Source organism: Curcuma longa, unplaced genomic scaffold (genome assembly GCF_044706935.1).
Source record: "Curcuma longa cultivar G26 ecotype Majalengka, Jawa Barat unplaced genomic scaffold, ITB_CL_G26_1.1 contig_23791, whole genome shotgun sequence".
Classification (NCBI taxonomy): Eukaryota; Viridiplantae; Streptophyta; class Magnoliopsida; order Zingiberales; family Zingiberaceae; genus Curcuma; species Curcuma longa.
This window is the reverse complement of record NW_027432251.1, coordinates 1-27,978: the sequence shown is the minus strand read 5'-3', so window position 1 is coordinate 27,978 and position 27,978 is coordinate 1. Positions and strand designations below refer to the sequence as shown.

Genomic DNA, 27,978 nt, shown 5'->3' with positions numbered 1-27,978 from the left:
GATGGAGAGTGATATTATAGATTAAAAATAAAAATATTGGATGATCTGATCAGATCATAGACATAAATAAATTCAGATGTTTATGAGACACGTTTTTCTTGATTACGAATGCCATACACGTCACATTTAAATAGATAATTTTGAACCATTTCTCTTTTATTTTTATCTATATAAGCACACCATGAAGGAATTATCAAAACAAGTATGGGGGGGTAAAGATATCTTTTTGGAGATTTATTTGCAAGTGTCATGCGTGTTCAAAGGACTCATTTAAAAATTTAAAATTTCTAAAATATTTTTAAAATTCTCAAAAGGCATTATACCTCTCCGGAGGTCATTCATTTTTTTTTTTCCAAAACATCCGAGTCAAAATTCATTAAAAAAATTAATTTTGTGATTTCGATACATGAAAGTATCTCTCATTTTTCTCTGTTAACTTGTATATTGATTTTTCTTACTTAAACTGAACCCATCAAAGATAAAAATAAAAAATAAAAACTTAATTATATTATTAAATATTTTCATATAAAAGATATTAATGACTCTGACTAGAACTCATTTTTTTAATTTAATAATTAAACTCAAGATATTCTTCTAATTTTATCTATTTTATTTTTAATTTTAAAACTTTAATAAAAAAATTTTAAAAAAATACAAGATGGTTAATACAAATTCAAAAATATTTTTTCTATTTTTAAAATCTAATTAATAAAATAATTATTTTATTAAAGTTTTTTATTAAAAATTATCGATCATCTTAAAAATCTAAAATTGATATTAATTTACTATTTTAACATCATTAAATCTAGTGTATTATGCTAAATTTGAATGTGATGTTGAATTTAAAAATCCAACACCATACACAATGATATTAATCTTCAAGAATCAACATTAGTGTGTGTCCGTTGACATGCAATTATAACTTTGATTACATATCTCAAAAGTATATAATGTATAATATTGGTTCTGAAATTGATAAGTGAATTTATCATCACGTACCAACTAACACAAACATTCATCTTGATTTTTGAAAATTCAACATCACATTTGTATGTTCTTCTCTTATACGCACTTATTTAGAGTGAATAATATTAATTTAATATAAATTTTAGATTTTTAAAATCATCAATGATTTTTTAATAAAAATCTTTAATAAAATAGTTAAAAATTTATTTTATTATTTATTATTTACTTTTTTTTTATTCTTTTGTAATTAGATATAAATAGAAAAACTTGAAGTCGGAGAGCCGCCTCCTTCGCCCTTCCTCGCCGCCGCCCCTCTCTTTCTCCGCGGCCTCACCACTGCAGAGGGATGCTTCTCCGCCATCTTCAGCTTCGACAACTCCATCACCGATACTGGCAACGCTGTCCGCCTCGGTGGAGTCGACGGTCCCAGTGGCATCCCGCCGTATGGCCGTACCTTCTTCGGCCGCTGCCACACCGACGGCAGCGTCATCCTCGACTTCATTGGTGGGGTCGCGGCCTTTGATAATCTGGTTTGGGCAATAGAAAGGACCGATGTGAGTGACCTTGATTCGATTTGTGCAGCGCAGGGATTGGGGTTGCCGCTGGTCCGGCCGTACCTTGAGGGAGGGGCTTTTCGCAAGGGGGTTAATTTTGCGGCGGGAGCCACCACGCTCGACCTCGACTTTTTCAGTGCGAAGGGGATTGATGCTTCGTGGACTCGCAAGTCGTTGCGCATGCAGATTGAGGAGTTCAAGCAGTTGCTGCCTTCGCTATCCTCTGGTAAGCCTGCGCCTTTTTCTTTCTTCTATTTGTTCCCTTAACCTTTGTAGAAAAAGGGACTTGGTTTTTTTGGATAAGTAATGGTTCTTCTTGTTCCTTTTCAAAAAAAAAAAAGTTAGTACAAGTTGCAGCAGCTGCTAGGGCTGTAGCTTGTAGCAGTTCGCTGTTACAACAATATTAAAGCGATTTAAACTAAACTGGAGTAATTTTGATTTGAACAATTTTGACTAAATTGGTAAAAATATTTTAATATAACAATGCTCCATCTGTTGTAATTTTGATTAAATTGAAGTAATTTTACTATGATTATAGCTGCTGCAACTTGCTCCACATAGTAGCAGCTCATAATTGCTACATGAGTGTTAAAACGATTTTGATCAAGTTGGAGTGATTTTGATTAAATTTAAGCAATCTTGACCAAGTTGGTTAGGAGTATTTTGATATAACAATGTTATACGTTTAGTAATATTGACCAAGTTAGACCAAAAAGTAAAATTCAGCTAACTTTTGCTTGAGAATTTTCATTTTATCATATAATTGTTTTTTACTTATCAGTGTCTCATTAATGTGCTGAAGAACCTGATTTCAATAGGTTTTGCATGTTGGCTATATTGGTTGGTAACTGTAAATTTTCTGTATCTAGATCCTAAAGAATTATTGAATACTTCATTGATTCTGATGGGAGAGATGGGTGGGAATGACCATAACCATCCATTCTTCCAAGGCAACAAGGCGGATGATATAAGAACCTTTGCTCCTAGTGTGATTAGTGCAATTGCTTCTGCCATCAGTGTGAATCATTTGCTATTGACCTATCAGTAATCTTTGTACATCATAATTTTGAGTATAATTGGATGTTTTTACTCTAGCATTATTAACAAGATCTGTTACTGCCTCTGGTTCCTATATCTTCCTTTTCAGAGCATATATTTGGATTCTTGCTTAAAGAAAAAAAAAATGAACTAGGTCTCTATATTTCCTCTTTGGACAGGATTTAATAAAACTTGGGGCAAAGACATTCTTAGTTCCTGGAAATTTTCCAATTGGATGTGTTCCAGCATATCTAGATGTGTTCGAAAGCAATAATGCTGTGGAATATGACTCAGGAACAGGGCGTATTAAGTGGCTGAATGAGTTCTGAGTTCTCTGAGTACCACAATCACCTACTTCTCGAAGAGTTGGAATGGTTTCGAAAGCTTCACCGACATGTTACCATCATCTATGCAGATTACTACAGTGCAACTATAAGCTTCTTCCATGCCCCCAACTTTTTGGTGTGTATTCCTTTTACATTAAGTTTTTGGCAAAGTTCTTATACTAAATTTAGATTCAAGTTTCTTCCATGTCCCCCCGACTGAGATTTACTTGTGCAATTTTAGTTCAGCAGCCATTACTTTTCATTGCTTTGTTTCAATCTCACCTCAATTACAATGACATCAGTTTGTTACCTAATTCATTTGATTCGGAATAATACTTGCCTTTGGTTGTAACATCGGAAAGGAATTTTTGAAACTTGATAGGATAATTTAAGCCATGCATCCTATTCAGATGAACACTAAACCTAATGTTTTAGCCATCATTGTAGAAACCAAATTCAACTCCTAATTCTTCCAAAACTACTTCAAATGGAGCACTTCTTGTAGTTAATTGTTTTTTTTTTCTTGCGGCATCCTGCACTGTTTTGTTCTGTTATTATAGTTGCAGATAACTAATGAGCACATATTGCACACAAACAATGGCATAGATCAGTTAAAGTTGACTATAAGAAATTTCTATATCAGTCGAGATCCAAAAAAAATTGTACTGAGATGCCTGTTTTCTTATCTATGGCAAGAGTCAATGTTAACCAACTAGGTGATGAATTAGTTGTCCAAATATTTATCCACTTGCTATTCTATTGTGTAGTTTGATAGAATCCTGATATAGTGTGGTAATTCTGAGTGCAGAATTTAAGGCTACACTCGTTGTTGTGGAAACAATGGCCAAACGTCATATAATGTCAGCCGAATTGTTCAGTGTGGTCACAAGGAGGCAAAGGTCTGCAGTGATCCATCTGCTTTCATTTCCTGGCCTGATGTTATTTTCTCAAGATGACATTCACCTAATTGAGGCAGCTTATGGCACAATAGCACAGAGCGTATATCATATATTTTTGAACTCACGTAAATAAGGACAACTTGCTTCATATCTCGTCAAGGTGTTGACCAAGGAACTGATTCCGTAAATAAGGACGCCGAGCTTACCGTAGCCTCGAGCCCTTCGTACGCCGAATACAAATTGCTACCTAATTCAGTCTCTTCGCTTCAACCACCTATTTGGGTCTCAATGGCTCTCCCGTTTTGTTGGACGTTCCGTTTCGCAGGCACAGCCACGAACTGCCTTCGTCCCTGCACTATATAAAGCTTTGACCCCCTCGTTGTCCAAATGCCATCGGGGTCTCGTTACCATCCATCTCCAAATAAGTTCCCCCTTCCAGTCTCCAATAATCTCCCTTGCTTGGAAGGGGACGAAGAATAAATCTTGGTTGATAATTTATCATGGGGAAGGGCGGCGGTCTAGTTGTCTCTGTGGTCGTCCTCGTGGCCGTCGTTGCCACCGTCGGCGTCGTCACCGTCTCCAACAACCACGGCGACGATACCTCTGAGGCACAAGTGACGAAGCTGTCCACCTCGCAGAAAAACATCCAGGCATTCTGCCAGCCGACCGACTACCAGCAGACTTGTGAATCCACGCTCTCCTCTGTCGCAGGCAACAACACGGAGCCCAAGGACCTCGTCAACCTGGTCTTCAACGTCACCGTCAACCACATCAAGGAGGCCTTCGAGCACTCCACCACGCTTCAGGAGGCCGCCAAGGACCCGCGCACCTCCGAGGCCCTCGAGAACTGCCGCGAGCTCCTCGACTACGCCGTCGACGACCTCCGCAACTCCGTCAACCGCCTCGATGACTTCTCGTTGGAAAAGATCGACAAGTTCATCGACGACCTCAAGGTGTGGATTAGCGCCAGCATCACGTACCAGGAGACGTGCCTCGACGGGTTCGAGGAAGCCGACACTGACGCCGCGGCATCCATGCGCAAGGCGCTCAACAGCTCCGCCGAGCTCAGCAGCAACGTTCTGGCCATCGTCACCAACTTCGGGGACACACTCGACAAGCTCAACCTCGGTGGCTTGAGCCGCAAGCTCCTCGAAGTCGATAATGAGTTCCCATCGTGGGTCTCCGGCGGCAACCGAAGGCTCCTTCAGATGAGCCCGGCCGAGCTGAAGCCTGCTATCACAGTGGCCCAGGACGGCTCCGGCGATGTCAAGACCATCAGCGAGGCCTTGCTACGCGCTCCCAAGAACAGCGTCAAGCACGTCGTTATCTACATCAAGGAAGGCGTGTACAATGAGCAGGTCCAGGTCAACCGGAGCCATACCAACTTAATGTTCGTCGGCGACGGGCAAACCAAGACCAAGATCACCGGCGGCATCAACTTCGTTGATGGTGTAACCACCTTCAAAACTGCCACCGTCGGTAAGCTTAATTATAAATTATCTAAACAACTTAATCCATGCTTAATTAATTATTTAATATGAATCTACGTACCGATCGATGCAGCTGTGATTGGAGATGGATTCATCGCCAAGGACTTGTGGATCGAGAACTCAGCAGGGGCAGCGAAGCACCAGGCGGTGGCGCTCCGAGTGCAGTCGGACAAGTCGGTGTTCTACAAGGTCCGGCTCGACGGGTACCAGGACACGCTGTACGTGCACACCCACCGACAGTTCTACCGTGAGTGCACCATCACCGGCACCATTGACTTTATCTTCGGCGACTCTGCTTCCATCTTCCAGAATTGCCTCATCTTGGCCCGGAAGCCTTTGGACAACCAGCAGAACATCGTGACAGCGCAAGGGCGCAAGGACCGGCGATCCACCGGCGCCATCATCCTCCACAACTGCACCATCAGTGCTGACCCCGAATACTACCCCTTTCGCAACAAGCTTCCCACCTTCCTGGGGCGCCCGTGGAAGGAATACTCCAGGACCTTCGTGCTGCAATCGCAGTTGGACGACTTGATCAATCCCCAGGGGTGGCTGCCGTGGTTCGGCGACTTCGGCCTCAACACTTGCTTCTACTCCGAGATCGACAACCGCGGCCCTGGCGCCGACAAGAGCCAGAGGGTGAAGTGGAAGGGAGTGAAGAACCTTGACCTTAACCACGCCCAGAAGTTCACCGTCCAACGATTCATCCAAGGCAATTCCTGGCTGCCGCAGACCGGCGTGCCCTTCACCCTCGGCCTGCTCCCGCCATCAGGATCCAACCATTAATTGATGATGCACGCTCAGAGATTTTCGATCGTTATATCATCGACGACCTTCTCACACGAAACTACCTCGTCGATGAAGATCATAGCGTCCCTGCACCGATGGGAAATGCTCCCCGTCAGTGAAAATTTCCATTTTTGGCATATAGGAACGTTTTTTTTCCATCAGTCAAACTGTTTCCCATGGCAATTACCGTCACCGACGGGCTTATTTTGCTAGCTGTCGGTGAAACATTGTGTGTACTAGATGATGTTAAATATTATTTATATTTGAAATATGATTAAAATTTTTTTGATTTAAGTAGTTTCTTATAAATATTATTTTGGCTTTAATATTTATAATTTTATGTGATAAATTTATTTATTAACCCTTTTAGTTTTAGGAAATTGGAATTCAGGAGAGGTATTTTTGTTAAAAGGCACCTTTTTTTCTCTTATTTGACAAACAAACAGAATTGTCATATGAACCCCATCCCAGTTGCTGCTGCGCTGGCAGAGCAAGAAAGAGACAAGACGATCGAGATAGGGGGAGAGAGGAGCGGCCGCGGAGGATGGAGAATAGTCTCGAGGCAGAGCTTCCTTCGCTTCCTTGTCGTCGATGAATTCTTCCCCCTCGCTTCTAGGGTTCGTCGGGCTTTTCTCCGCTGGCGATTGCTTCAAGACCGAGCTCGAAGCCTCGTCGATTGCAATCGGTAGCGGAGTCGGCTCCCTTCTTCTTATCGATTGCGATCGGTAGTGGAGTCGGCTCTTTTCTGTTTCGCACTGGCGGGAATCAAAGGCGCCGTCGCCTTCCTCCTCGTGTCGGCGCTTGCGCACCTCGCTGATATCTTCGATTTCAAGACTCGGCGTCGGCGTCGGCGGAAGGGTTGGGGAGGCGGAAGCCGCCGGGGTGGAGGAACCCTTCGGTGGATCTTCCGCTTCTCAGGATTGTGCTCCGCCGCGATGGTAATGGTGCTGTTGTCCCCGTCCTTCCAGTCCTCCCCTCCAGCCGAGGCCATTCGGTCCTCCCAGCATCTACGGTTTCCTGGCGGCGGGTACAATCACCAGCTATCCGCCTCCTCTAGCGAGACCAAAGGTTTCGCCTTCCAGCAAGCGCCCCGGTTTTACAATGCCGCCGACTGTGAACCCCCGTCTGCTAACGGCAGCTCCGTCTGCGATTCCTCGCTTGTCCACGTCGCAATCACCCTCGACGAGGAGTACCTACGGGGCTCGATCGCGGCGGTTCACTCTGTGCTGATGCACGCCCAGTGCCCAGAGAACGTCTTTTTCCATTTCTTGGTTTCGGAGCTGGGCATGGAGTCGGTGGTGCGCTCGGCCTTCCCAGGTCTCCGCTTCAAGGCGTATTACTTCGATCCGGACCGTGTCCGATGGCTGATTTCGACGTCGGTGCGGCAGGCTTTGGATCAGCCGCTCAACTACGCACGCAACTATCTGGCGGACATTCTCGAGCTGTGCGTGAGCCGGGTGATCTACCTAGACTCTGACCTGGTGGTAATGGATGACATCGTCAAGCTATGGCGGAAGGGGTTGGGATCGAGGGCCATTGGCGCGCCGGAGTACTGCCACGCCAACTTCACTAAGTATTTCACCGACCTGTTCTGGTCCAACAGGCGCCTGGCAGCCACATTTGCGGGTCGCCGGCCTTGTTACTTCAACACTGGAGTGATGGTGCTTGACCTTGTCCGATGGCGGCGAGCGGGGTACACTCGGCGGATAGAACGGTGGATGGAGGTACAGAAGAGGGGCGCGGCGCCCGGCGGAGCAGGGCGAATCTATGAGTTGGGGTCTCTTCCGCCCTTCCTTCTTGTATTTGCAGGCAAAGTAGCCCCCATCGAGCACAGGTGGAACCAGCACGGGCTCGGCGGGGACAACGTGAACGGCAGCTGTCGGGATCTCCACCCAGGGCCGGTGAGCCTCCTTCACTGGAGCGGCAAGGGCAAGCCTTGGGTGCGGCTCGACTCAAACCAGCCTTGCCCGCTCGACCACATCTGGGCGCCCTACGACCTCTACGGCTTTGCTGCCAAATGATCATTGCACAGCTTCTGCCCTGCCGTATCTGGTACTTAGCTCTCTCCCTTTCCCCTCTATTTTTCACCCTAAATCCCCATCTAAAGCACTTCCATTTTCATCTTTCTCCATTATTTTTTGTTTCTCTTCTCTACATCGTCTGATTCTTACTCGTATTTTGTTCTTTCTTTTTTGCTGTATTCGTTGCTCTCCACCATTTTGGTGCGAGGCGATCTTTCATTTTGACTACTGCTTTCTGAATAAAAAGATAGACGGATAATTCATTCTGTTGCATTTATTTGAAATGTTACGCATTTGCATATTGCTATTGTCGATTGGAACTTCTGATGCTTACGAAAAAGAAACAACTTTGTGAGTGCCTCCACAGAACACTGTTTTCAGGCCCATCGTTTTTTCCCGCACGTATGAAGTCTGCCTCTTCCAGCTGCCCTTTTAATAAGATATAGTGCTCGCCAAGGGCCACAGATCACTCATGGGGAATCACATACTTTCTTTTCTGTCAGAGCATTTATTTAGCCTTTTTCTCGTGTCTTTTTTCCCTTCTCTTGTGGGTTGTCGGTGGATTTGGGCGACGATGGTAGTGACTTTCCATACAATTTTCCCTTTGCTTTTCGTTTGAGCAGTGCCATCTTTGTATCAATGCATGCAAATCAGAAAAGGACAGAGAGAGGTTAGTAGAAGAACAGTGGGAGAATAATACCATTCGCATGGATTAACTTTCCCAAACCCCCTTTTGTTAGCCTCCCATCTCACGGTATCCTGCTTTGATTGGTTGGGCTTGGTTTATGTGGATCTTTATTCTCTCATCGCTGTATCCGACGACAAGATTAGCCTCTTTCTCGAAGATCGGAGACTCGAGCTTGTCCGGGGAGAAGAAGACCGTAGATTCCCTCACTGTAGGAGATTAGATTCGATGGATGAGGTTGCCAGGCTGGCTGTGTCACTCTCGAAGCGGCAAAGCATCTCCTCCATGGACTGGTAGGCCCTCCTCTTGTTCTTGACTTAATGCCACGGAAGTCATCATCGTCGAGCAGTGTCTGGGGACCCAGAGCCTGTTTGATCACCGTCTGAGAATATGATACGAGGACGATCTTCGATGTGCAAATTAAGCTGCCCTTGATGATAAAGGGCGAGTTTGATGTCACCTTGTGTGGATGAAGGTGACATCGATATACGTGTACTCGAGCAACGGCTGCTTCGACGACGATGATGTAGGTGCTCTCGAGGAATGGGAAGAGAAACAGCGACGGCGGGAGTTAAATTCCAATCCCACTCCGGATTTAAATAGGAGAGCAAAATATAATTTTCTAAATCCAACTTATTTATTTTATTAAAATATGTAAATTTTTTTAAAAAAAAATTTTTATATATTTATATAAATTTATTACCAGTTTATAAATAAAATATTAAATTAAATTATATATTAAAATTTTTAAATAAATAATTTTTATTATATTATTTAAAATTGAATTAAATAATATTAAATTATATTTTATTCTCTATAATCAAAGTTTATGTATGATAATCTTAAACTAAATCAGATGTATTTTTGTTTTTGATTTCTTGATAGGATAAAAATGGTCTTAATCATTTACTAGAATGCTTATTTGAAGAAAATGGTGTTATAATTATTAATGTTAAATCAGTCCTTTACAGTAAAAAAATGGAATTCGTTACTTAATGATTAATTTCATAATCATCTGTGAAAAATTAAATTGAAAAGTTACAGTTAACTACTGTGAAGGAAGATATTATTTCAGCTTTATCAAAATTTGATTTTTATCCACTACAGTAAATATATTTTATAGTAATTAATTTAATCATATCTCAAAAGCTCCTCCATGATTAATGATTTATTATTATTATTTATTATTATTATTATAGCATGCCAAACGATGCCAACATGGTTCTCTCGGCAAATATTCACTGTTCTTTGAAACATAACTTTATATTTCTTCATTTATGCGATTTGTGTGTTGTTGTTTATGATAATATAATAAGCTTCTTCATGCCTTTCTCTGATTATATAATCATTGCTCGCGGTCAATGAAACGACCTCAAATTTTTATATGTCAAAAATTTTTTTTAATCTACTGTTTTTAATGATTTGTTTTGTTTTTATCCAATATTTTTCATTAGAATTTCTTTTAACTTGAACAAAATGAAATAGTTATTATGTATTAGTGATTTCAAAAGAATAAAGAATATCATTATTCACCGACAATAATAAATTTAAATGTAAGACATTAACGTAAAACTTAAAAATGTGTTAAGACATTAAAAATATTCTAAGACTGCCTAAAATAATAAGTGTTAATTAGTCAAAATTCATTTTTTTAATACATCGATATAATTATATATTTTGTTGTCATCAAGTATTATACGGATATAATCTTTATCAAAGGCATGAACCGTAAGGCACGATGACAAATATGATGACGATCGATGACTAAACAACGACTTGAATGATTCATAAGTTAATTTATCCTCTTGCACTGGGAGGTCCATGGCCTACTTCAGGCATCTTATCTGGAATTGTATCGCACGAATCGGAAGATGATCAAAAATAGCACAAATTGTTTTCTATTTTTTTATAATAAAAATAGTATTTGTTATTTTAACAATTTCATACATCGATTTTATGTTCATCTATAAAAAAAAAAAATTAAGAAATTTAATCTGAGAGGTTTTCAAATTTTATATACATTAAATATATAATTTTCAATATCGAAGGGTGCGCTAGCGGGTCCCACACTTAGGAGGGAGTTAAACCGTGATGTGGTTTTCGTCGTGTCCAAATACGGCGTGCAATTAAGAACGCCGGTGGGTCGGCGGCTTCGCCTTTTTACAAAAACAAAAAACAAAAAACAAAAAAAAAACTTTTACACGCGCTATATAAACAAATGACCGTCCTCTCTCATCTCTCCTCTTCCGTTTCTATAAGCCTCTGCCCCCATTTCTCACATCTTTTTCGTGCTGCGGGTGGTGGGGCTTCGATTGCGGCTCTCCGGGGCGGAATTGGCACTGGAATCTTGGGTGAAAAAGGAATTGGGAGGCGATCGGGTCGACCATGGAATCCGATGCGTGGAGCCGATTCTCCGCAGCCGCGTCGAAGCGCCACCAGGCCGCGCTGCAGTCGCGTTACGTCGACGCATCGCGAGATCCCAATCTTCGCAGCTGGAGAGGTACGGTGGTTCCTGGATTTGTGAGCGTCGTGCTGTTGCTCGAAGTCTCTCCTGATCGGATGTTCTGTCTGTAGATCTGTTTCTTGGGTACGAGGAGTTTGATGGCGTTGAGGATGATCTCCGAGCGGAGTTCCCCTGCCCTTTCTGCAACGACGATTTTGATATCGTGGGTCTCTGCTGTCACATCGATGATGAGCATCCCATGGAGGCTAAAGATGTGGTACTTTCCCCCCTTCACTATTCCAGTAAGAACGGGCGTGTTGAGACCTTGGTTTTATGATTTCTTTTTTATAATTTCCGTCATTATTTTTTGTTCAAATCCTATTTTGGTAGGAAAAGTGGCATTATTTGCAGGCTTCCTTCTCTTCCTTTTTTTGTATTTTTACTAGATTAGTTGATTTTAGCTCGTAAATTATTATGATTGTTATGTCGAGTTTGGTAATTTGATAGATGATTACTTTGTATTTTTGATGGAAAAGGTCCTGGTGTGGTATTGCTTGATTCTAATACCATCGATTACCATACAACAGGAACAGGCTTCGCTTGCTGATTTTCACATCTTTTAGATGGCCAATTTATTTATTTTATACTGGCTGTATATTGCCTATTCTACGATCATTTCTATGCAGTTGGCCGCATCACGATGGCATGATATGATTCTAATTCCTCCTTGCAAGACTAGACCTAGTAGGACATCTTCTTCCTCATTATTCTCGTAGGTTGCTTTTGTTTATCCGGTGAATTCTATGATGTGATTTCTTTGTGATTAATTTACCTCTTTTTGATATCCAAACTTGCTATTCAGAGATGTCTATTTGCTTGTTGCTTCCGTTGCCATAAATATAATTCCAATGAGTTTCAGTACTTTTTCTGTACTCCATTATGCCGTCTTGCTTGAGTTGTACTGAAATATCAAAACTTTGACGGTCACCACCAGTTGGAGATCCTCGAGATTATTTCTGTGATCCTTTTATTGTTCATAAAGAGCCTGCTTCAGTGCTCACCTATCAAATTATGCTATTCAACTTGTTGTTTTTGGTGTCTTTTTGTATATCTGAATGTTTTCTTGTAGATCCTTGTAACAATTCAGAGCATCTGCTGACCTTTCATTTGGAGTTATTTCATTTACATTGCCTCCATCAGAAATGTAACTGCTTTGGATGCACTGTAAATGATCTCATTAAAATCCAAACTTGTTGTGATTAGGACCTTAATACTCACCTATCAAGCCTATAATACTGTCTGACTTTTTCCCCAAAATATTGAACGGTGTGCTATATGGATCCTATCCTTCCATTAAATTCTATGCAAGGGGATATCATTATTAACATTAAATCAATTGAATTATTTTTTCATTACATAAGTTTTTTTTTGTTCCCTTCACCTCTCATACCTTCCACTGCAATCAATTCAACTTTTTTAAAATCTACCGGTCGTCTTCGAATATGTCTATATCTTAACTTTTTCCCTCTCATTTTGTTAATCCAATCTATTTAGTTACATTAAATTGCTCTTGGATGTTAGTATTTTTTTATTTTCTTGTTTATAGTGAAGCCATTCATCCACCTTAGCATGAACAGCTTTCTATATATTATTATTTGTTGTTTCCTAACTGTCCCAACTTCTCTGATCCATAAATTATGGTCGGTGTATAATTGTTAATTGCTCTTTAAAATGTTGTTAGGTTTATTGTGGAACTTTGGTGCATTTGAGAAGATCTTATAACAATCCATTAACTGATCCTCTCTCACAAGCATTGTAATCACAGTCGATGACTACCAATGATGACATTTTTCTATTCTATTGGCATGTTGCTATTAAGATTAGCATTTGAGTGGTAATGAACTTCAAAACAAAAAGGGCAGTTTTGGAAGTGTTCAGAGAACTAGAGAAACAATGGAAGGGTTAATTGAAAGTTAAGCTAATGACAAATGAAGTTGCGTTCAGTGGGCCTTATATTGGGCTTAAGGCCCCAAACCACCAAAAGTAATCAAAAACTAAATTGGGCGCTGTGCTGGGCTCCGTTAGACATTGGAATCCTCTTGTGTTTTTCAGGTTGATGCTTTGAATTACACCAACTGGCATTGGGTAGCTGGATCTGTTTTGATAAGTACATCAGTAGCTAAATCTTGACTAGATAATGTGGACTGTTTGCTTAATGCCCATCAGACTGCACTAAATTTCCTGCATATATGGTGTGAATCAACATCTTACCTTGGTTTGTCAATTAATTTTCAATTGTTGTAGCATAAAAATAAAATGCATAGTTATGATTTATTGCATGTGATCACCATCACCATCACACCAGCCCTGTAAAGTACCAACCATTTATTGCACAAGCATCATTTACCTTAGTTACATTTTTGATATAATTCAGAAACACAACAAAAAGAGATGGAAGATCCTATGATCAAATCAAATCTGATCAGATTTTCATTGTCATCTTCCTTCAGCTGCTAACTACCCAAACTTTGTCTGAACAAATCCAATCAAGCTATACATGAAATTTCAGGTTTAAATTAAGTTCAATTCAAAACAATCAAACCCTAATTAAATCCTATATCATAACATATAATGCCAATGAGCATATTTTTCTTAATCTCTTAGTTTGCTTTAGTGAAATTAACAAGAAACACATGTAACTGAACAATTCCCCTTGTATCTTATATAGTTATGCTATTATTCTCTGATCAGTCTTGTTTGGATAATGATGTCAACTTTTTGCACTATTGCAGATCAAATTATGTAGTGTAGAGGTATCTTATTAACAGGATGGATACAGTGAGGATGTACATCTGGAAGAGACTGTTAAATTCTGATATCTGAATTCCCACAGCAAAAAAGGAGATTATGAGATGTAAATTTGCTTCAATGTGCATCATATAGAATGTACTTGTTGAAAATTGAAAATGCATTAATAAGGAGACTCAGTTAATTTATATAGGAAATCATAGTATAACAAGAGAACAAGAAGGCGGCTGGAAAAAGTTTTGATGACTATAGGAATATTGTTTTAGGGGCAAAGATGGCTAAGAGAAACAATCAGAGATCATTTTCTTCTATTTTTTTCTTTATTTTAGTGGTTGTAGTTGCGAACATGCTGTGGCACATTGTATAACTCTCTCTCAAGCTGACAATTTTGTTAGGTTTAATGTCTTTTTCTCTATGTATGATGATTATTGGCACATCACAGATGAACCAACCTCTCTTTTTATTGGAGCTTTTCTTGGGTTAACTTTCAGTGAGGTCTTGTTATGCTGATAGCTGAGATGTATTTCCTTTTGCAGGTATGCCCTATTTGTGCGGCTAGTGTAGGAATTGACTTGGTTGGACACTTGACAACACAACATGGAAGTTTCTTTAAGATATCCTTTTTGTTCTCCTCTGATTGTTTTTCTAGAAAGATGAGCTAATAAATTATATATGAAATGTCAAATTGTTGAAAGGCCCAGTTATAATTTGAAATTATGATACGTGCATATACAATGCATACAGTTCTACTTGCTGATTTGCTAGTATATGGGGTTGCTAGTTTTTTCCCTCCATTTAATCTTTGCAATGAACAAAAAATATGGATTTCTTAATTCTACTTTTCATAAAAGCTTCTTGGTGATTTTTTTAGTTAGTGTTTGGTTACAGATGAAAATTTTGAATGTTTTAGGTTTCTTTTGTCTGGTAGTGAAATGATAATAATTGAAGCCTTTTTTGCTTTTGTATGAATTCCTTAATTTGCTAGTACATGCAGCGTAGGAGAAGATACCGTAGAGGATCATCAGCTTCTCATACCATGCTTTCCCTATTACGAAAGGATCTGAGAGAAGGCAATTTACATGATCTTCTAGGGGGATCCTCCTATATGGCTCCTCCAGCAGCAGTACCTGATCCATTTATATCATCCCTCATGTACACCTTGCCTTTGGATGAATCGTCGTTGCCATTGAATGAATCACCAAAAGATGCACATGCAAACTCCTTTAATGAAGGGAGCCTTACTGGCAACAATTCAGATGAAAAATTGGTTGAGAGGTATTTGTATTTCTATTATTAAATTTCTATTTCATGGTATAGATGTGTGTGCAATTCGTGGAAAGCTATCAGCTTTTTTGTGGTTCATGCTTGTTTTGTCATCATTTTTTTTCCTTTTAGCCATGTGAAGTTCAGACCATTTGAGATGGGAGACCGTCTGAAGTAAGATACTTTGGTTATAAGTTCATGCAAATTATGCCTAGTGTTGGAAATATTTTAGCTTTGTAAGTTAACAATACATACATATATACAATGCGGAATAATGGTACCAAATTGTTCTTTCTTATTAATATTCAGAAGATATGATACAAGCTCTAACAATTTTATTGGTACAATATAGTTAACATGGAGAAGTAGTTTCAAATACTATATGATCGGGAAGTTATCATTTCTTATGTACTATAGTCAGTGAGGTCATCTATAGGTGGAAGTTGTTGTGCTTTGGGAAGCTAAAACTTGCTTCGGGGGTTGATATTAATGAGTCAGCCATGCATAGTGATGCTGCCAATGAAATTAGGAAACAGAATTAAGTTGTGTTCTCTAAATGCTTTTATGTTTCTATTCTCTAAATGTTTTTTTTTTTACTTGTTTGATTGATGTGCTTCAAACCTCAGGGTTGAACCATCCCTAACTGACAAGGATCAGAAAGAGAGAGCTCGAAGGTGCGACTTTGTGCAAGAGCTTGTTCTGTCTACCATATTCGACGACACATTGTGAGGCATAAATTTCATGGGTGACAGTATTCAGAATGCTTGATAAAAATAGACAAGCATGTTAGGAGACAGAAAATTCTTGTTATTCATGAGCATCATTCTATTCCAGTATTTTAAAATAAAATTTATATATTTAAGCAGTCCTACTGGGGAGGGAGGAGAGAACAATGTGTACTATGTGGTTTTACTTAGTTCTTGATATCTTAAGAGACAGTATGGTAAGTTCTTCATATTTTAATGCAGCAAAATATGGATGTATACTTTCTATTGAATACTTGGATAAACATAGATAGAATTTTGCTAATTCAATAGTGATAGCATTCAATGAAAGGAATGAGATTTACATAGTCAGCTTTAAATTTTAGATCAATTTCTTGCTACTGTTTAATGATGAGCGACAGTTTGCTGCGAATTTAAATAATTTGGATCTGGATCATTATTTTAATTGTAAACAAAATCTTATTGGATGTAAGAAATTACTGCCTGTTTAAGTTTCATTGTTTTTAACTTTTTTAGCTCTCTTAACTGACTTTCTCTTCCCTCTTTTCAATGTACTCCCCACCTCTCTCTATCGGTGTTGAGATAACTATGGCCGAGACCAAAAAAAAAACAATTGATAAAGGTTTTAATTGTAGTCCAACTATTTCTGTGTGTATCTTCTTGCTCATAAACAAAAAAAAAAAAGCATTAAATACGAGGTATCATCATCATTCAATAGCAATGGTAATCATGATGTGATTGAATGAATAAATCGACAAACCGGATATGATAAAGACCCAACAAGGTTCGTATTATTTGCATTGGATTCTCTTATTTTTGGTAATTCGGAAATAATTAATGAGTTCGCCGCGTGGACACGTATGATTGGCCAAGGAAGAACAGCTCGCTGGTCGCACGAAATCCAGAAGTAAACAGGCCTGAGGAAAAGTCATGGTGGGTCGCTATAAATTGGCTGAAATCGAAATGTCATGGTACAAGAACATGGCAGGCTGGACGGTGGATGAGTACGTTGCTCATCTAATGGGAGTCCCACCCCACCCACAGTGTCTCGATGTCGACGACTAATCGGTGTAAATTTCATCATAAACGTCACTTACTTTCAAAAGCCGAGTTAAGTGATTAATTCAGGATGAAAAAGAAGATTAGAAAAATGGAAAATGAGTTATAATCTTTGATTTGGACGTCCACTTTGAAATATCCATCGTAGTTTGTTTAATAGCTACGCTCAGTACGATTAATGTTCCTAAGTGGTTCGAATAGTGTATTTTAAATCTTGTAGTCATATAAGAACATCAAGGAACAGGACCAATACAACGAACGCGTTCGACATCAACACATGGATTAGCACGACAATTAATCTTAGCATACAATGAAATTTCTCTAGTCTCGACTACTCTTTCATGTCACATCATATATGAGTTCAAGAATACCATTTTGATTCATGTTAGAAATAGAAGCAACTAAAATGATTAGAGCAACAAGTAACATCGTTAATTTTATATAGACCCAAAAAAAATGGATCAAATCGCCATCTCACTTTGACAATCTTTATTTTTATATATAAAAAATGAGTCAAATCGCCATCTCAGTCTACTCTAGCATTTATGACTTGTTTAGAGAGTTGAAAAGGATTAATTATTGGGAGAATTTAAAAAAGAATGAGAAATTATATAAGATAATAGTTTCTTTTTTAATTTATGCATTTTGTCCTCTCTAAATCAAGCGAAACCAAATCTTTGATCCTCACCATCACTCACAAAATAATACTCACTCCTGATTTATAAATATCTCCAGCTCCAGGCTTAAATTTGGGAGCACCAACCTTATTTGGTTAGGTTGATCACGTAGATTGAGTTGAACCATTTACAGAAACTAAACTAGATAAAGGAAATCGTCAAATTAGGCAAGGTCGTCAAGTCAAAAGGACCGACTCATGGGTGAGGTAGATTGGGCCAAGTGAACGGGCGGTCTAGCTGAGCGAACCGGATGAATCATACGAGTCGATCGAGCCAAACGAGCTAAGTTGGTTGATCAGGAAACATAATCGACATTGGGTGTTAATCATAACATAATCTGGTAAATTAATATTATTTAAGTTAATTTTGGCATAAATTATTATTAGTGAAGTATCTTGGGTCGACCGCACCGCCGAACACGGTTTATTTGCCCTAACAAAATTCGATCAGTGAATGGTTTTGAAGGCGGGCAGGGCAGGGCAGGGCTCTCTCTCATTGAGAAATACTTTCCATAATATTTAAATAGTAATTTGAAAACAGTTACCGGTTGCGAGTGCACGACGTGTTTGCTATTTATAACAACCCGCGGCGCATCCTTGGCCACCCTCTTCTTTCTCGCCACTGTCTCCCTCTATTGATTGCCACTCTCTGTCTCTCCACTCTCTCTTTCTATTTATTTCGATCGCCCTCGTCTTCTCCTGCTCGTCGATTCCGAACGAAGAGGAACTGAGATGGAGCTCGGTAGCCCTGACAATGGCGAAACCCTCGATTGCGCTGCCTTCTCCCCGGCGCACCACCTGATTGGCGGCGCGGTGTGCAGCCCAGGTCCTGATGCGCCCGATGGCTACTTCTTCAGCTGCCCCGCTAGCCCCGTCCACTACGTCCTCTCCTCCCCGCCTTATTCGTTCTCCTCGGACGCGGCCCCTGCCCGTGCCACGGTCGACGATGGCTGGTCCGCCGGGCCCTTCGAGTTCGACGGTGCCATCAGAGGCGGGACGATGACCTCCGCCGATGAGCTCTTTCTCGACGGCCAGATCCGGCCCTTGAGGCTCTCCTCCCACCTTCTGCGTCAGCAGCGCCTCGCGCCTCTGGTGGATGGCGACGAGGAGGAAGGGGAAATGACGGAGGAGGAGGAGGATGGAAGGGGGCGAGGGATGAGGATGCGGAGCAGATCCCTACATCGGAGGACTAGATCCATGTCTCCCCTTCGAAGCCCTCGGTTCCAGTGGCAAGAAGAAAAGATGGAGAAGCAAGAAGAGGCGAAGAGGATAGAAATTATCGACAAAGATTCGAATGGACCGGCGGCAGCGACGCCGCCGGATTCGGCGTCGTCGTCCCGTTCCTCCTCCACCTCTTCCACCTCCTCCGGAGGAAGGAGCTCCAAGAGATGGATCTTGCTCAAAGACTTCCTTCTCCACCGGAGCAAAAGCGAAGGGAGCGAGCGGGGCGAGAAGGATAGGTTCTGGCGCTCGATCTCCTTCTCCCCGTCAGCCAAATCAAAGCCCTCGTCGCCGAGCTCGGCCTCCTCACCGCAGGCTTCAGAAGCTTCGTCTCCGGCGGCGGAGCACACCAAGACACGAGCCTCGAAGAGGCTGACAAACGGAGTAGCAACGCGGCGGAGGCCGACAAGGGCTGCGGCAGCGCCTTCCGCGCACGAGCGGCATTACACGGCCAGCCGTGCGCAGGCGGAGGAGATGAGGCGGCGGACGTTCCTGCCGTACCGCCAAGGCCTGCTTAGCTGCTTGGGCTTCACCTCGCGAGGTTACACCACCTTCAACAGCCTCGCCAAGGCCCTCAATCCCGTCACCTCCAGGTAAACAAAAATCGACCACCATTTCGCATCGAGAAAGGTAGATCCATGTCTGTACAAATTTGATTATCATTTATTTTCCTTTTTGGTAGTGGATCAAAATAATTTCTACGTACTATCCAATCAACCAAGTCGTGACGGTTAATTTTGGTCCAGTAACATTTCGCTACAGTAAGCAGATGGCCGTCATCAATCACTGTACTGTGTAGCATATGGGCTATATTACAGGTATGCCATCGAGATGCTTAATTCACAAATCATGTTAAATAACTATCTATATTCCACTGCTAACTACACAGTACGCAATGGATGAACTGGATTGGGTTGAGGTTGAGTTTGATAAACAGGTATATTGTAGTAGTCAGTAAAGTTAGTGTTTTTAATTTCCAACTATCGATTTATCAATAGTTAAAAGAGAGATAGGAGGCATCGTAGCATTTAGGATAATTAGGAGCTAGCCTCTGCCTCAATGCCTCATCTCATCCTATAGTGCAGTTATATCTCTGTGATTTGGTCCCGATCCATATTGTCCTTTTGTCTTCATGTATAGCATATGATGATACGAGGGCATCTAGGCAGTTCATTCCCAACTGCTGCTAACTGTAGGCATTAAAGGCTTCAAATGCTCCCATGCTTCTCTGTCGACTATGCATGCGTCTCTCCCTGGCGAAGCGCCTTAATCTTGTTTTAGTCCCTATGATTCTCAGGGCTGTTTTCTTCTTTAAAAAAAGTTTAATTAATTAGCTAATTAAACTGAATATTTTATATGCTAGTTAAGTCTTATATAACATTAAATGGATCGGATATGTACTGCTTGAAAATATTTAGACAATTAAATTATATGATCAGACAAAGAAATAACATGATGACGGTGACACTTGAACAAAGATGATGGGCGTTTGACTAGGAAGTTTTGGATTCTCCTCCTCATGCTAATCCATCTATAACTGTCGTTTTCACTCTTAATCAAGTAGAAAAGGACTCTGGAACCTCTAAGTTCAGGTAGAATCCAAGTTGCTCAAATATCACTACTTATTAGGATGAGTACTAGATCAATTACAATATTACTAGAACAAGTGCTTCGACACTTGCTTTGATGTCGAAATTTAACATAAGCGATCAATCATTAATCCATGCATTGTAATTCCAAGACAATGAAGAACATCAATGAGCCATCTGTGTCTGTATCTAGCTAGCTAGCTCCAGAGAAGTAGAACTAAGCCGAGCATCAAGTAGTAAACTACTGGAACCGATAGCTTGCTGCCATGATCGAAATAGTCATCGTAGTCCAGATGTGCACCAGGATGAGTCTTAGGCACCACTTTTGAATCCTCGCTATCGTTCTTCACCGTGAAGTCACCTGCGCAAATAAAAAGCTAGCTAGATGTTGCTTTTCTTTTCTGTTGACTGAGCAATTAGCTGCATGCAGGCCTTAGCTATAGCTCCAATTTTTCGTTACCTCGCTTGCTGGTGTGGCCACAGCCAGTGTGAAGAGTGTACTTGACGTCGAGGACGGTTGCCCCGTTGTAGAACTGGAAGTCTTGAAGCTTCTTCTCGACGCAGTCGAGCACAAGCTTCGTTTCCACCAGGCACGGGCCGTGGCAGAACTCATCAGTGGCCTCAGGCGGCACGTCGATCGACCCTTTCTCGTTCAGTCTGTACGAGTCTTGGCATCTCACATAGATCTTCAATTTTTGTTATATATGTAAAAAAATATTTGTAATTAGAATATAATAGATATATCTATTTAATTAATTATACTCACATTATGATCGAGGAAGCATGACATCGCCCTCTCGGCAAGGTCGCTCGGATCGCTCGGATTTTCATCTGCATCTTTATGAAAAAAAAATTTGGGGGTTTGAAACAGTAGATATACAAATTAATTTAAGCAAAAATAGTGATTTACTTCCATCTGTCGGGATGCTACGACAAGTAGAGAAACCAAGTGAAAGGGCCAGGAGGAATGGCACTGCCCTGAGTTGAAAAGCACTGGAAGCCATTAATTGAGAGAAATTCTGATATCTTAATTTGATCGATGAGGATTCAGAATTCGCAAACCAAGACGATTTATACAAATTTGGCTGATTATTTTGGGCATATAAAAAATATAAAAATATATATAGTTGGTTTGATTGATTAATTATTGACAATTTCTCATCCTTTTTACCTTGTTCTTTGGTTAATGTACGAATCAATTCTCCACGAAATTGGTTCCCCGTCTATCAATATATATATTTTTTCTGAAAGTTGCATCTTCAGCCATATTCTATAAATTTTATTTATTTAGTTACTATATGTTGGAATTATATTCGATTTAACTAGTAATCAAAGTCCTCGTGATTAATATTATAAGAGTAGATCTGATGGCTTTGGTGGGAAAGTCGTGGATATGTTATAACTTGCACCTTACCATGAAAAGTGCTTGCACGTCTTCTTTTCCTTTCTACTTTGAAAAAACTTTTGGTGAAATAAAAAACTAAACACGGATTTTTTTGTTGGATGCGATTGAAAATCATAATGGGCCAAGGAAAGAGGCTGCAGTCCATCGATCGTGTAGCTAGCCTCTCTCGTTGCAGTTCTGGAGGATAATGGGCTTAGCCCAATATGGTCCATATCCTCTTCTGCATTTTTTTTTTTAAAGTGGAATCCACTATTCCAGCAGTTTCACACGATCGATCTTCATGACAATTTGTGAGAAAATAAATTAAGAAACTGTAATTACTCCTTTAAGTAATTATTAACGAATACTTAACTAAATTTCAGTTGGTTTCCTGGTTAATATCAAAATTAGTCTCTCATCCTCCTCCACATACAATGCATCATCCCACGACATCTCCCAATTTGAAATACCGCAGCCAAGCCTCGCACGTGTGATGTACTCCTCCATTCCTAAAGCAAGCTAACACAGCATGTGGACTCTGACCTCGCACGTGCCATCCAACCCACAACGGCTCATCATCGCCCTTTAATATAACTATCAAACTATTATCTTTATTCATAACGCCATTCCACATGCACTGCACGCCTCCACCACGTGACCAGACGTCGCTCCCTTGCGCTGTTCGTGTCTCCTCTTGCTCCAACACCGAAGGAGCGTTTAACGCATAATTTAAGCGAACCCTAATCGTGAAGCATTGCATCTGCTTTAAGCTTTCTCAATCAGTTCGATCGATATTCTCTCGACGTACGCCTTAGCGCTGTATCTGTCATTCGCTTGATAATTGCATGGCGTAGTTTGAATTCTATTATCAGAAAGAATCTCTTTTCTTCGCTTTGAAGTTAAACCGAGTTGAAACCAAATGAAAACAGTTCTCTTTTATTTTTCTTATTTTTTTCACTTGTCAGTTCAAAATAAAATACAAGGGAGAGGTTGGAATCATTGGCATTGGCGAGACGTTTCTCTCTGTATACGTCTGCATTCTGACGCATGAAGTTTATATAAAAAAAGAATGTTATGGTGTTAAATAATCGTTGTTTTCCGAGCAGATGCATGAATTATTGATAGAAAACATCATGCTCTGCTTCTAATACTTAATTACAGCACAAAACAGGCACCAAACTGCACAAACTTTACCTGTAAAGCAATAGTTTAATACTCTGGTGGTGCATGTTCAGTTAACTGACGGCAATTATTTGAATATTAAGTTGAAACTGATAAGAATTATTGCCTAATCCTGATGTGTCTCTTGTCCTTTTTTATGGAGGAAAAATGCTCGAGATCTAGCTAAGTTCATCTTATTTTTCCTTTCAAAAACTGTGTTTGCATTGTGCCTTGGCTTGGGTTGAATGAATCTTCATCGACAATCAGAATCCGCCAATTTAAGAATCAAACACTCGTATCAAGCTTTTGTTTGGCTTGCAAATCTAGTGGCTTTCAGAGGACTTTAATTCCAAAGCAATCAATTTGCTAGCATAAATAGTCAGGCACCCAGTTAAATCATTGATCTCCGTGTAGATAGTAAATGGTAGATAATTGAAGTGAAGAAATATTAAAGCGAGTAACTTTGGATTCCATGGGTGCAATAAAAAGGGTGGGAGGCACACGGGTTTATGAGACGATGCAATTGAACGACGTACGAACATGAATTTGATGCACGCAGATGAGAAAAGAGTGGTGACCCGATCGAAAGCAACAACTGACGTGCTTTTGCATCTACTTCCTCTTCTCTCATTTAAAGCCTACACCTACCTTTGTTTTGAATGCCATTGCCATCCACTTCACACTCACGGGAAAAGTCATCACTGAACCTTGCAGTAATCTGTACGGCATTCCTGCATCTATTGCTTGCCATCAAATACTCCAGATAGACCTAGCTACTTAGATTTTCTATATAAAACTTTGTTTTTTCCTCCTGAAAACAAAGAAGTCATGAATAAAAATATCGGTGTACAAGTCAATAGTGTGTATTTTCAGTACATTGAGCTGATTTCTGAAGAACTATCCACAGGAGAGGCTCAGACTAGTTGACGAGCATTCACTGGGATGGACCAGATAAGCTTCGAAGATGATGATCGATGTAGAATAATACAAAATGCCATGCCTCTCCTCAAACTGCACCAGTTTGAGAAGAGTGAGAGTAGATAATATAATGGGGGGAGGCGATTGTTTAAGACCTGGAGAAGAGTGAGTCAGGGATGGGCATGTGGCCCTCACGTCGCCGGCATAGAGTTGTGTGTCCACGAACCACAGCGAGCTCAAATCGGTGATGCCTCCTCCCATGTCATGGATCATGATGGCTGCGAACATCTCTATCCAAATTATGATCCAAGGTGGCGTCACACTGGATTTGGATGCATCCATGTGACAGATTCAAACTAGTGTAAAATATCATATATTATTAGTCACATTGTGCACTGGCGCTTCATGGGCGGATGCTCAAAAGCTCTGCTGGTGAAACAAAAACAGTTGGCGCAGTGAGCTGAGCATTGGTGTGGTAGCCGGAAGGATAAGCTAGGAAACAACTGTGGCAGCGGCAGCAGCAGCGCAGGTACAGATTTATGGTTCTGGGCGCTGAATAAAAGCTGGCTCTGAGGCAAAACGAGCCCCTGTGTGCGGGAGCAGAGGCAGAGCAGAAAGCTTTTGTTGTTAATGTCCATGAATTATTCGTCTGTACTGGACGAAGAGTCCTTGGCTTTTACCTCTTGTACTGTCTCAATTTATCTTGTTTAATAACTGGAAGAAGGAAAGTGAAGCCATGGTGAAGTCTCAATCCAGATATCGGAACAAGGATATATTACTTGCATTAATATCGTACATGAGAAAGCTATTCATAAGATCGAAAGGAAAACCACGAAACTTGGATATCTAAGAACAGTGTAGCAATTGAGAACTGCGTAGTGGAACAAAATTTCAAGTTCATGCCTCTCTCGACATCATCCCCAACCCGAACTGTACATTCATAATATAGCAAGACAATTAACCAATTCCGATCGCCATCCAATTCATCAGCAGCTCAACGCTTCGTACTTCACCGGAATCGCCCTGTGCGACAGCATACTGCCCACCACGGCCATGTCGCGGCAGAACACACCCTGGAACACGGAAGCCTTTTCTGCCATCGGATTGTCTGCCGTCGTCACCGTCGGTATTTGGATTGCGGTGGCTGCCTCGGAAGCCTCCTTGGCCCTCTGCTTCTCCGCCGCCTCCTCCGCCGTCACCGCCGCCATGATGCTGGCGTGCCCCTTTTGTAACATTCGATAAAGAACAGAAGCGGTCATTCTCGCTTGGTCGCGGATTGAGTCCAAGTCCCTGTGGTCGTCCGCGAACTCGAGGCGGTCGACGAAAGCCACGGCTTTCTCCGGCTTGTGCTTCAGCGTCAGAAGAAGGTGAGCGCGCCCCAATTCCGTGCGCGCGCACCCGCGTCGAACGCCAAGCAGCGCGTAGTAATCCACGTTATTGGCCTCCCAGGCGGCGATGCGCCCGCGGAGTTGCTGGATCCGCGCGGTGAGCGCGCGGAGGTTCGCGGGGATGTCACGGTAGCGGACGTCGTGGTGGGGCCTCCACCGTGGACCGGGAAGCTTACGGTCGCGGAGGATGGCATCGTGGAGGAGCTTTAAGTGCTCTAGGTCGTGGAGGCAGTCCGGGAGCGCGCGCACCGCCTCGAAGAGGTCGGCTCGGGCGCGGAGGGCAGGGATGGAGGAAGGGTCAAGAGCTAGCGCGCGGTTGCAATCAGCGATGGCGTCCGCGAGGCGGCCGGTGGCTTTGTGCGCGGCGGCGCGGCCGATGAGGCATCCTGCCGCGAAGTTGCCGGGTAGGCCTCGGCGGCTGTCCAGAACCTTGGTGAAATGGCGGATGGCTTCAGCAGGGAGGCCGGCGTCGAGAGCGGCCAGCGCGGCGGCTCGGCGCCTGAGGATCAGCTTGATGTGAGAGATGAGCTGGGAGACGGACTCCATTTCCGAAGGCGGTGGAGCAGAAACCGCGACGCCACCGTCGCCGCCGAAGCTGTCGTCCGACAAGCAGACGGACTCGCGGCGGAAAGCGGCCGAAGCGAGACGGCGGCCACTTTGTAGAAGAACCATCGCGTCCTCCATCATCCCAAGGTGGCAACAAGCCTGCCCGAGCACCAAATACCTGAGAAGAGAACTGGGCATAAGCGATATGACGATGAACTCATTGTTCCTGCCCGCCGAATCAGAACAGGAAACCATGAAATCGAAAGCATAGACAAAAGACAAAGACTATCATCATATTCCGACTTAAATGACCAAATTAACCCGCGCGTTGATAGCGCTGGCCATGGCCTGTCTCCGTTCACCAAGCCAAGTTTGGCACGAATTAGAAGCTTATTTAGCGGGTGTTCTTGTTTCTATCCGAGGGTAAATTTGTAAAGGTGATTTAACAGTATGAGAAACCTATCGCCACCACCAACGTCGATGTTGAATTCCCAATTGCTCTTCAACAATCGTATTGGTGTTCACTTCGAGATCAATAATGGTTGGATGATATATAATAGAAATTAACAGTTTCCAGACTGATTTATCGTATCCATCGAGTTAAATTTGTTCACTTAATCAATGTGGGGAACTTCGAGATGGGATGGGAATGTACCTCCACTGGCCTTCCCCGTCGGAGCTTTTGGAAATACTGGCCAAGACCCGACGCTTGAGGTCGGCGACGGAGAAGCACCGGAAGGAGCGGTCGCCGTCGGACATCTCGCGGTCGGGGGAAAGAAGATTGGCGCGCTCCCGAGTGAGCGGCGCGGAGGAAGCTACTGAGGAGTGGTCGCCGGCGGAGCCTAGAGAGGACGAGGACGAGTCGCCTTCTCCAACGCCGCAGCCGACCTTGTAGCTCGGGATGTAGTCCTGGAGCATGTCGGCCACCTCGCGGAAGCGGCGGAGGAAGAGGAGAGACCGGGCCTTGAGCTCGAGCGCGGCCTCCATGCGCGGGTAGAGGGCGAGAGCCGCGTCGAGGAGGCCCACAGCGACGGCCACATTGGACTGCTCTTGCGACGCGATGAGAGACCGGGCTTCCCGTAGGTACTTGTCCACCACCTGAGCCGACGCACAGGAAGGAAGAAGACAAAAGATGAGATTTTGACACACAGTTTGGCATCAAACCGGGAAAAACCCCATCAAAAGCCGATGAACTCGAAGAACACCAAGGGGAAACAAAACAAAGCCCAGACCAATTTCTCCATGGATGGAACAGAGTAAGCTTCGGAAAGAAACAGAACAGAACGAAACCCACCTTCTTGTTACTCAGCCACCACGGCTTCTTCTCCGAGGCGAGAGAAGGTGAGCTGGCTGCCATTGCAGCATCACCTTCCACCTCTCCCTCCCCACCTAAAGGTCTCAACTTTCGCTGGTCCTGATCCAGGAGTTGAGGTGCTACGAGCTCAGAGGCAACAAATGGAGATTTAAACAAGAGGAAGAACGAGGCAACGAAGAGCGGGGGGAAAAATCGCAACTTTGACTGCTCCTCCTTTCCCTTTCAGAGAAAGCTTCGATCCTTCAACTTCCTCGCTGGCAAAGATGCTCACCCTTCCTCCTCTACTCTACACGAAGGAAATCCAATTTTAAAAAATCGAAAATGGAGCGGTAATTTAATTACTCTCTTACGGTAACCGCACCTCTTTCACGGGTTCGACTCCCGAAAAAAGGAGAAGAACGGCAAAAAGCGGTGACCCGACCGCGACCGCGACTGCGACCGCATGGACCATTTGCCCCGCCTTTTTCTCGCCCAATTAATACCCGCGGTAAAAGCCAATCCTGGCCGTTGGTCCATCGGAAACTGACGGCGGATAGATGGCAGTGGGAGCCCTTCAGATGGGTCCCTGGCTACTGATGTGGGTCCCGATCGGAAGCCGGTCACGAGGCAGGTAACTGTATTAAACGAGTAAGGGAAGGTTTAGCGTGGAAAATAAATGCCTTTGGAGGAGAGTATTTATGGAATAGCTTAATCCACAAGATTCCTGCCACTTTT

The 27,978-nt window shown here is 42.3% G+C and overlaps 6 protein-coding genes and 1 pseudogene across 7 annotated transcripts; 5 read left to right on the top strand and 2 right to left on the bottom strand.

Annotated features, from left to right (window-relative positions):
* Position 1: 1 nt before the first annotated feature.
* LOC141818205 (GDSL esterase/lipase At1g28650-like) lies at positions 2–3,916 on the top strand (annotated as a pseudogene).
* Positions 3,917–4,283: 367 nt separating this feature from the next.
* LOC141818216 (putative pectinesterase/pectinesterase inhibitor 28) lies at positions 4,284–6,059 on the top strand. The gene is made up of 2 exons (XM_074705756.1): positions 4,284–5,262; positions 5,347–6,059. The coding sequence occupies exons 1-2, from the start codon at positions 4,284–4,286 to the stop codon at positions 6,057–6,059; spliced, it is 1,692 nt and encodes a 563-aa protein (XP_074561857.1).
* A 525-nt stretch (positions 6,060–6,584) lies between these two features.
* On the top strand, positions 6,585–8,358 carry LOC141818208 (putative galacturonosyltransferase-like 7). Its single transcript, XM_074705748.1, has one exon. The coding sequence runs from the start codon at positions 6,998–7,000 to the stop codon at positions 8,081–8,083; it is 1,086 nt and encodes a 361-aa protein (XP_074561849.1). The 5' UTR covers positions 6,585–6,997; the 3' UTR covers positions 8,084–8,358.
* Positions 8,359–11,014: 2,656 nt separating this feature from the next.
* On the top strand, positions 11,015–16,279 carry LOC141818209 (protein DEHYDRATION-INDUCED 19 homolog 2-like). The gene is made up of 5 exons (XM_074705749.1): positions 11,015–11,268; positions 11,343–11,488; positions 14,556–14,635; positions 15,010–15,294; positions 15,909–16,279. Exons 1-5 carry the CDS (start codon positions 11,154–11,156, stop codon positions 16,009–16,011), a joined length of 729 nt encoding a protein of 242 aa, XP_074561850.1. The 5' UTR covers positions 11,015–11,153; the 3' UTR covers positions 16,012–16,279.
* Positions 16,280–18,372: 2,093 nt separating this feature from the next.
* Positions 18,373–21,066, top strand: LOC141818213 (uncharacterized). 2 transcript variants are annotated; one of them, XR_012600926.1, is made up of 3 exons: positions 18,373–19,556; positions 19,646–19,781; positions 20,983–21,066. XR_012600926.1 is itself a non-coding variant. In XM_074705752.1 (1 exon), the coding sequence occupies exon 1, from the start codon at positions 18,475–18,477 to the stop codon at positions 19,558–19,560; it is 1,086 nt and encodes a 361-aa protein (XP_074561853.1). In that variant the 5' UTR covers positions 18,373–18,474; the 3' UTR covers positions 19,561–19,629. The 2 variants fall into 2 exon arrangements, 1 of the variants encoding a protein (XP_074561853.1); XM_074705752.1 differs by lacking the exons at positions 19,646–19,781; positions 20,983–21,066 and having other exon boundaries at positions 18,373–19,629.
* Positions 20,750–21,579, bottom strand: LOC141818214 (uncharacterized). The gene is made up of 4 exons (XM_074705753.1): positions 21,463–21,579; positions 21,319–21,389; positions 21,013–21,238; positions 20,750–20,913 (listed from the first exon to the last, which is right to left on the bottom strand). Exons 1-4 carry the CDS (start codon positions 21,554–21,556, stop codon positions 20,750–20,752), a joined length of 555 nt encoding a protein of 184 aa, XP_074561854.1. The 5' UTR covers positions 21,557–21,579.
* A 3,207-nt stretch (positions 21,580–24,786) lies between these two features.
* On the bottom strand, positions 24,787–27,477 carry LOC141818215 (uncharacterized). The gene is made up of 3 exons (XM_074705754.1): positions 27,244–27,477; positions 26,605–27,047; positions 24,787–26,127 (listed from the first exon to the last, which is right to left on the bottom strand). Exons 1-3 carry the CDS (start codon positions 27,304–27,306, stop codon positions 25,002–25,004), a joined length of 1,632 nt encoding a protein of 543 aa, XP_074561855.1. The 5' UTR covers positions 27,307–27,477; the 3' UTR covers positions 24,787–25,001.
* Positions 27,478–27,978: the final 501 nt, after the last annotated feature.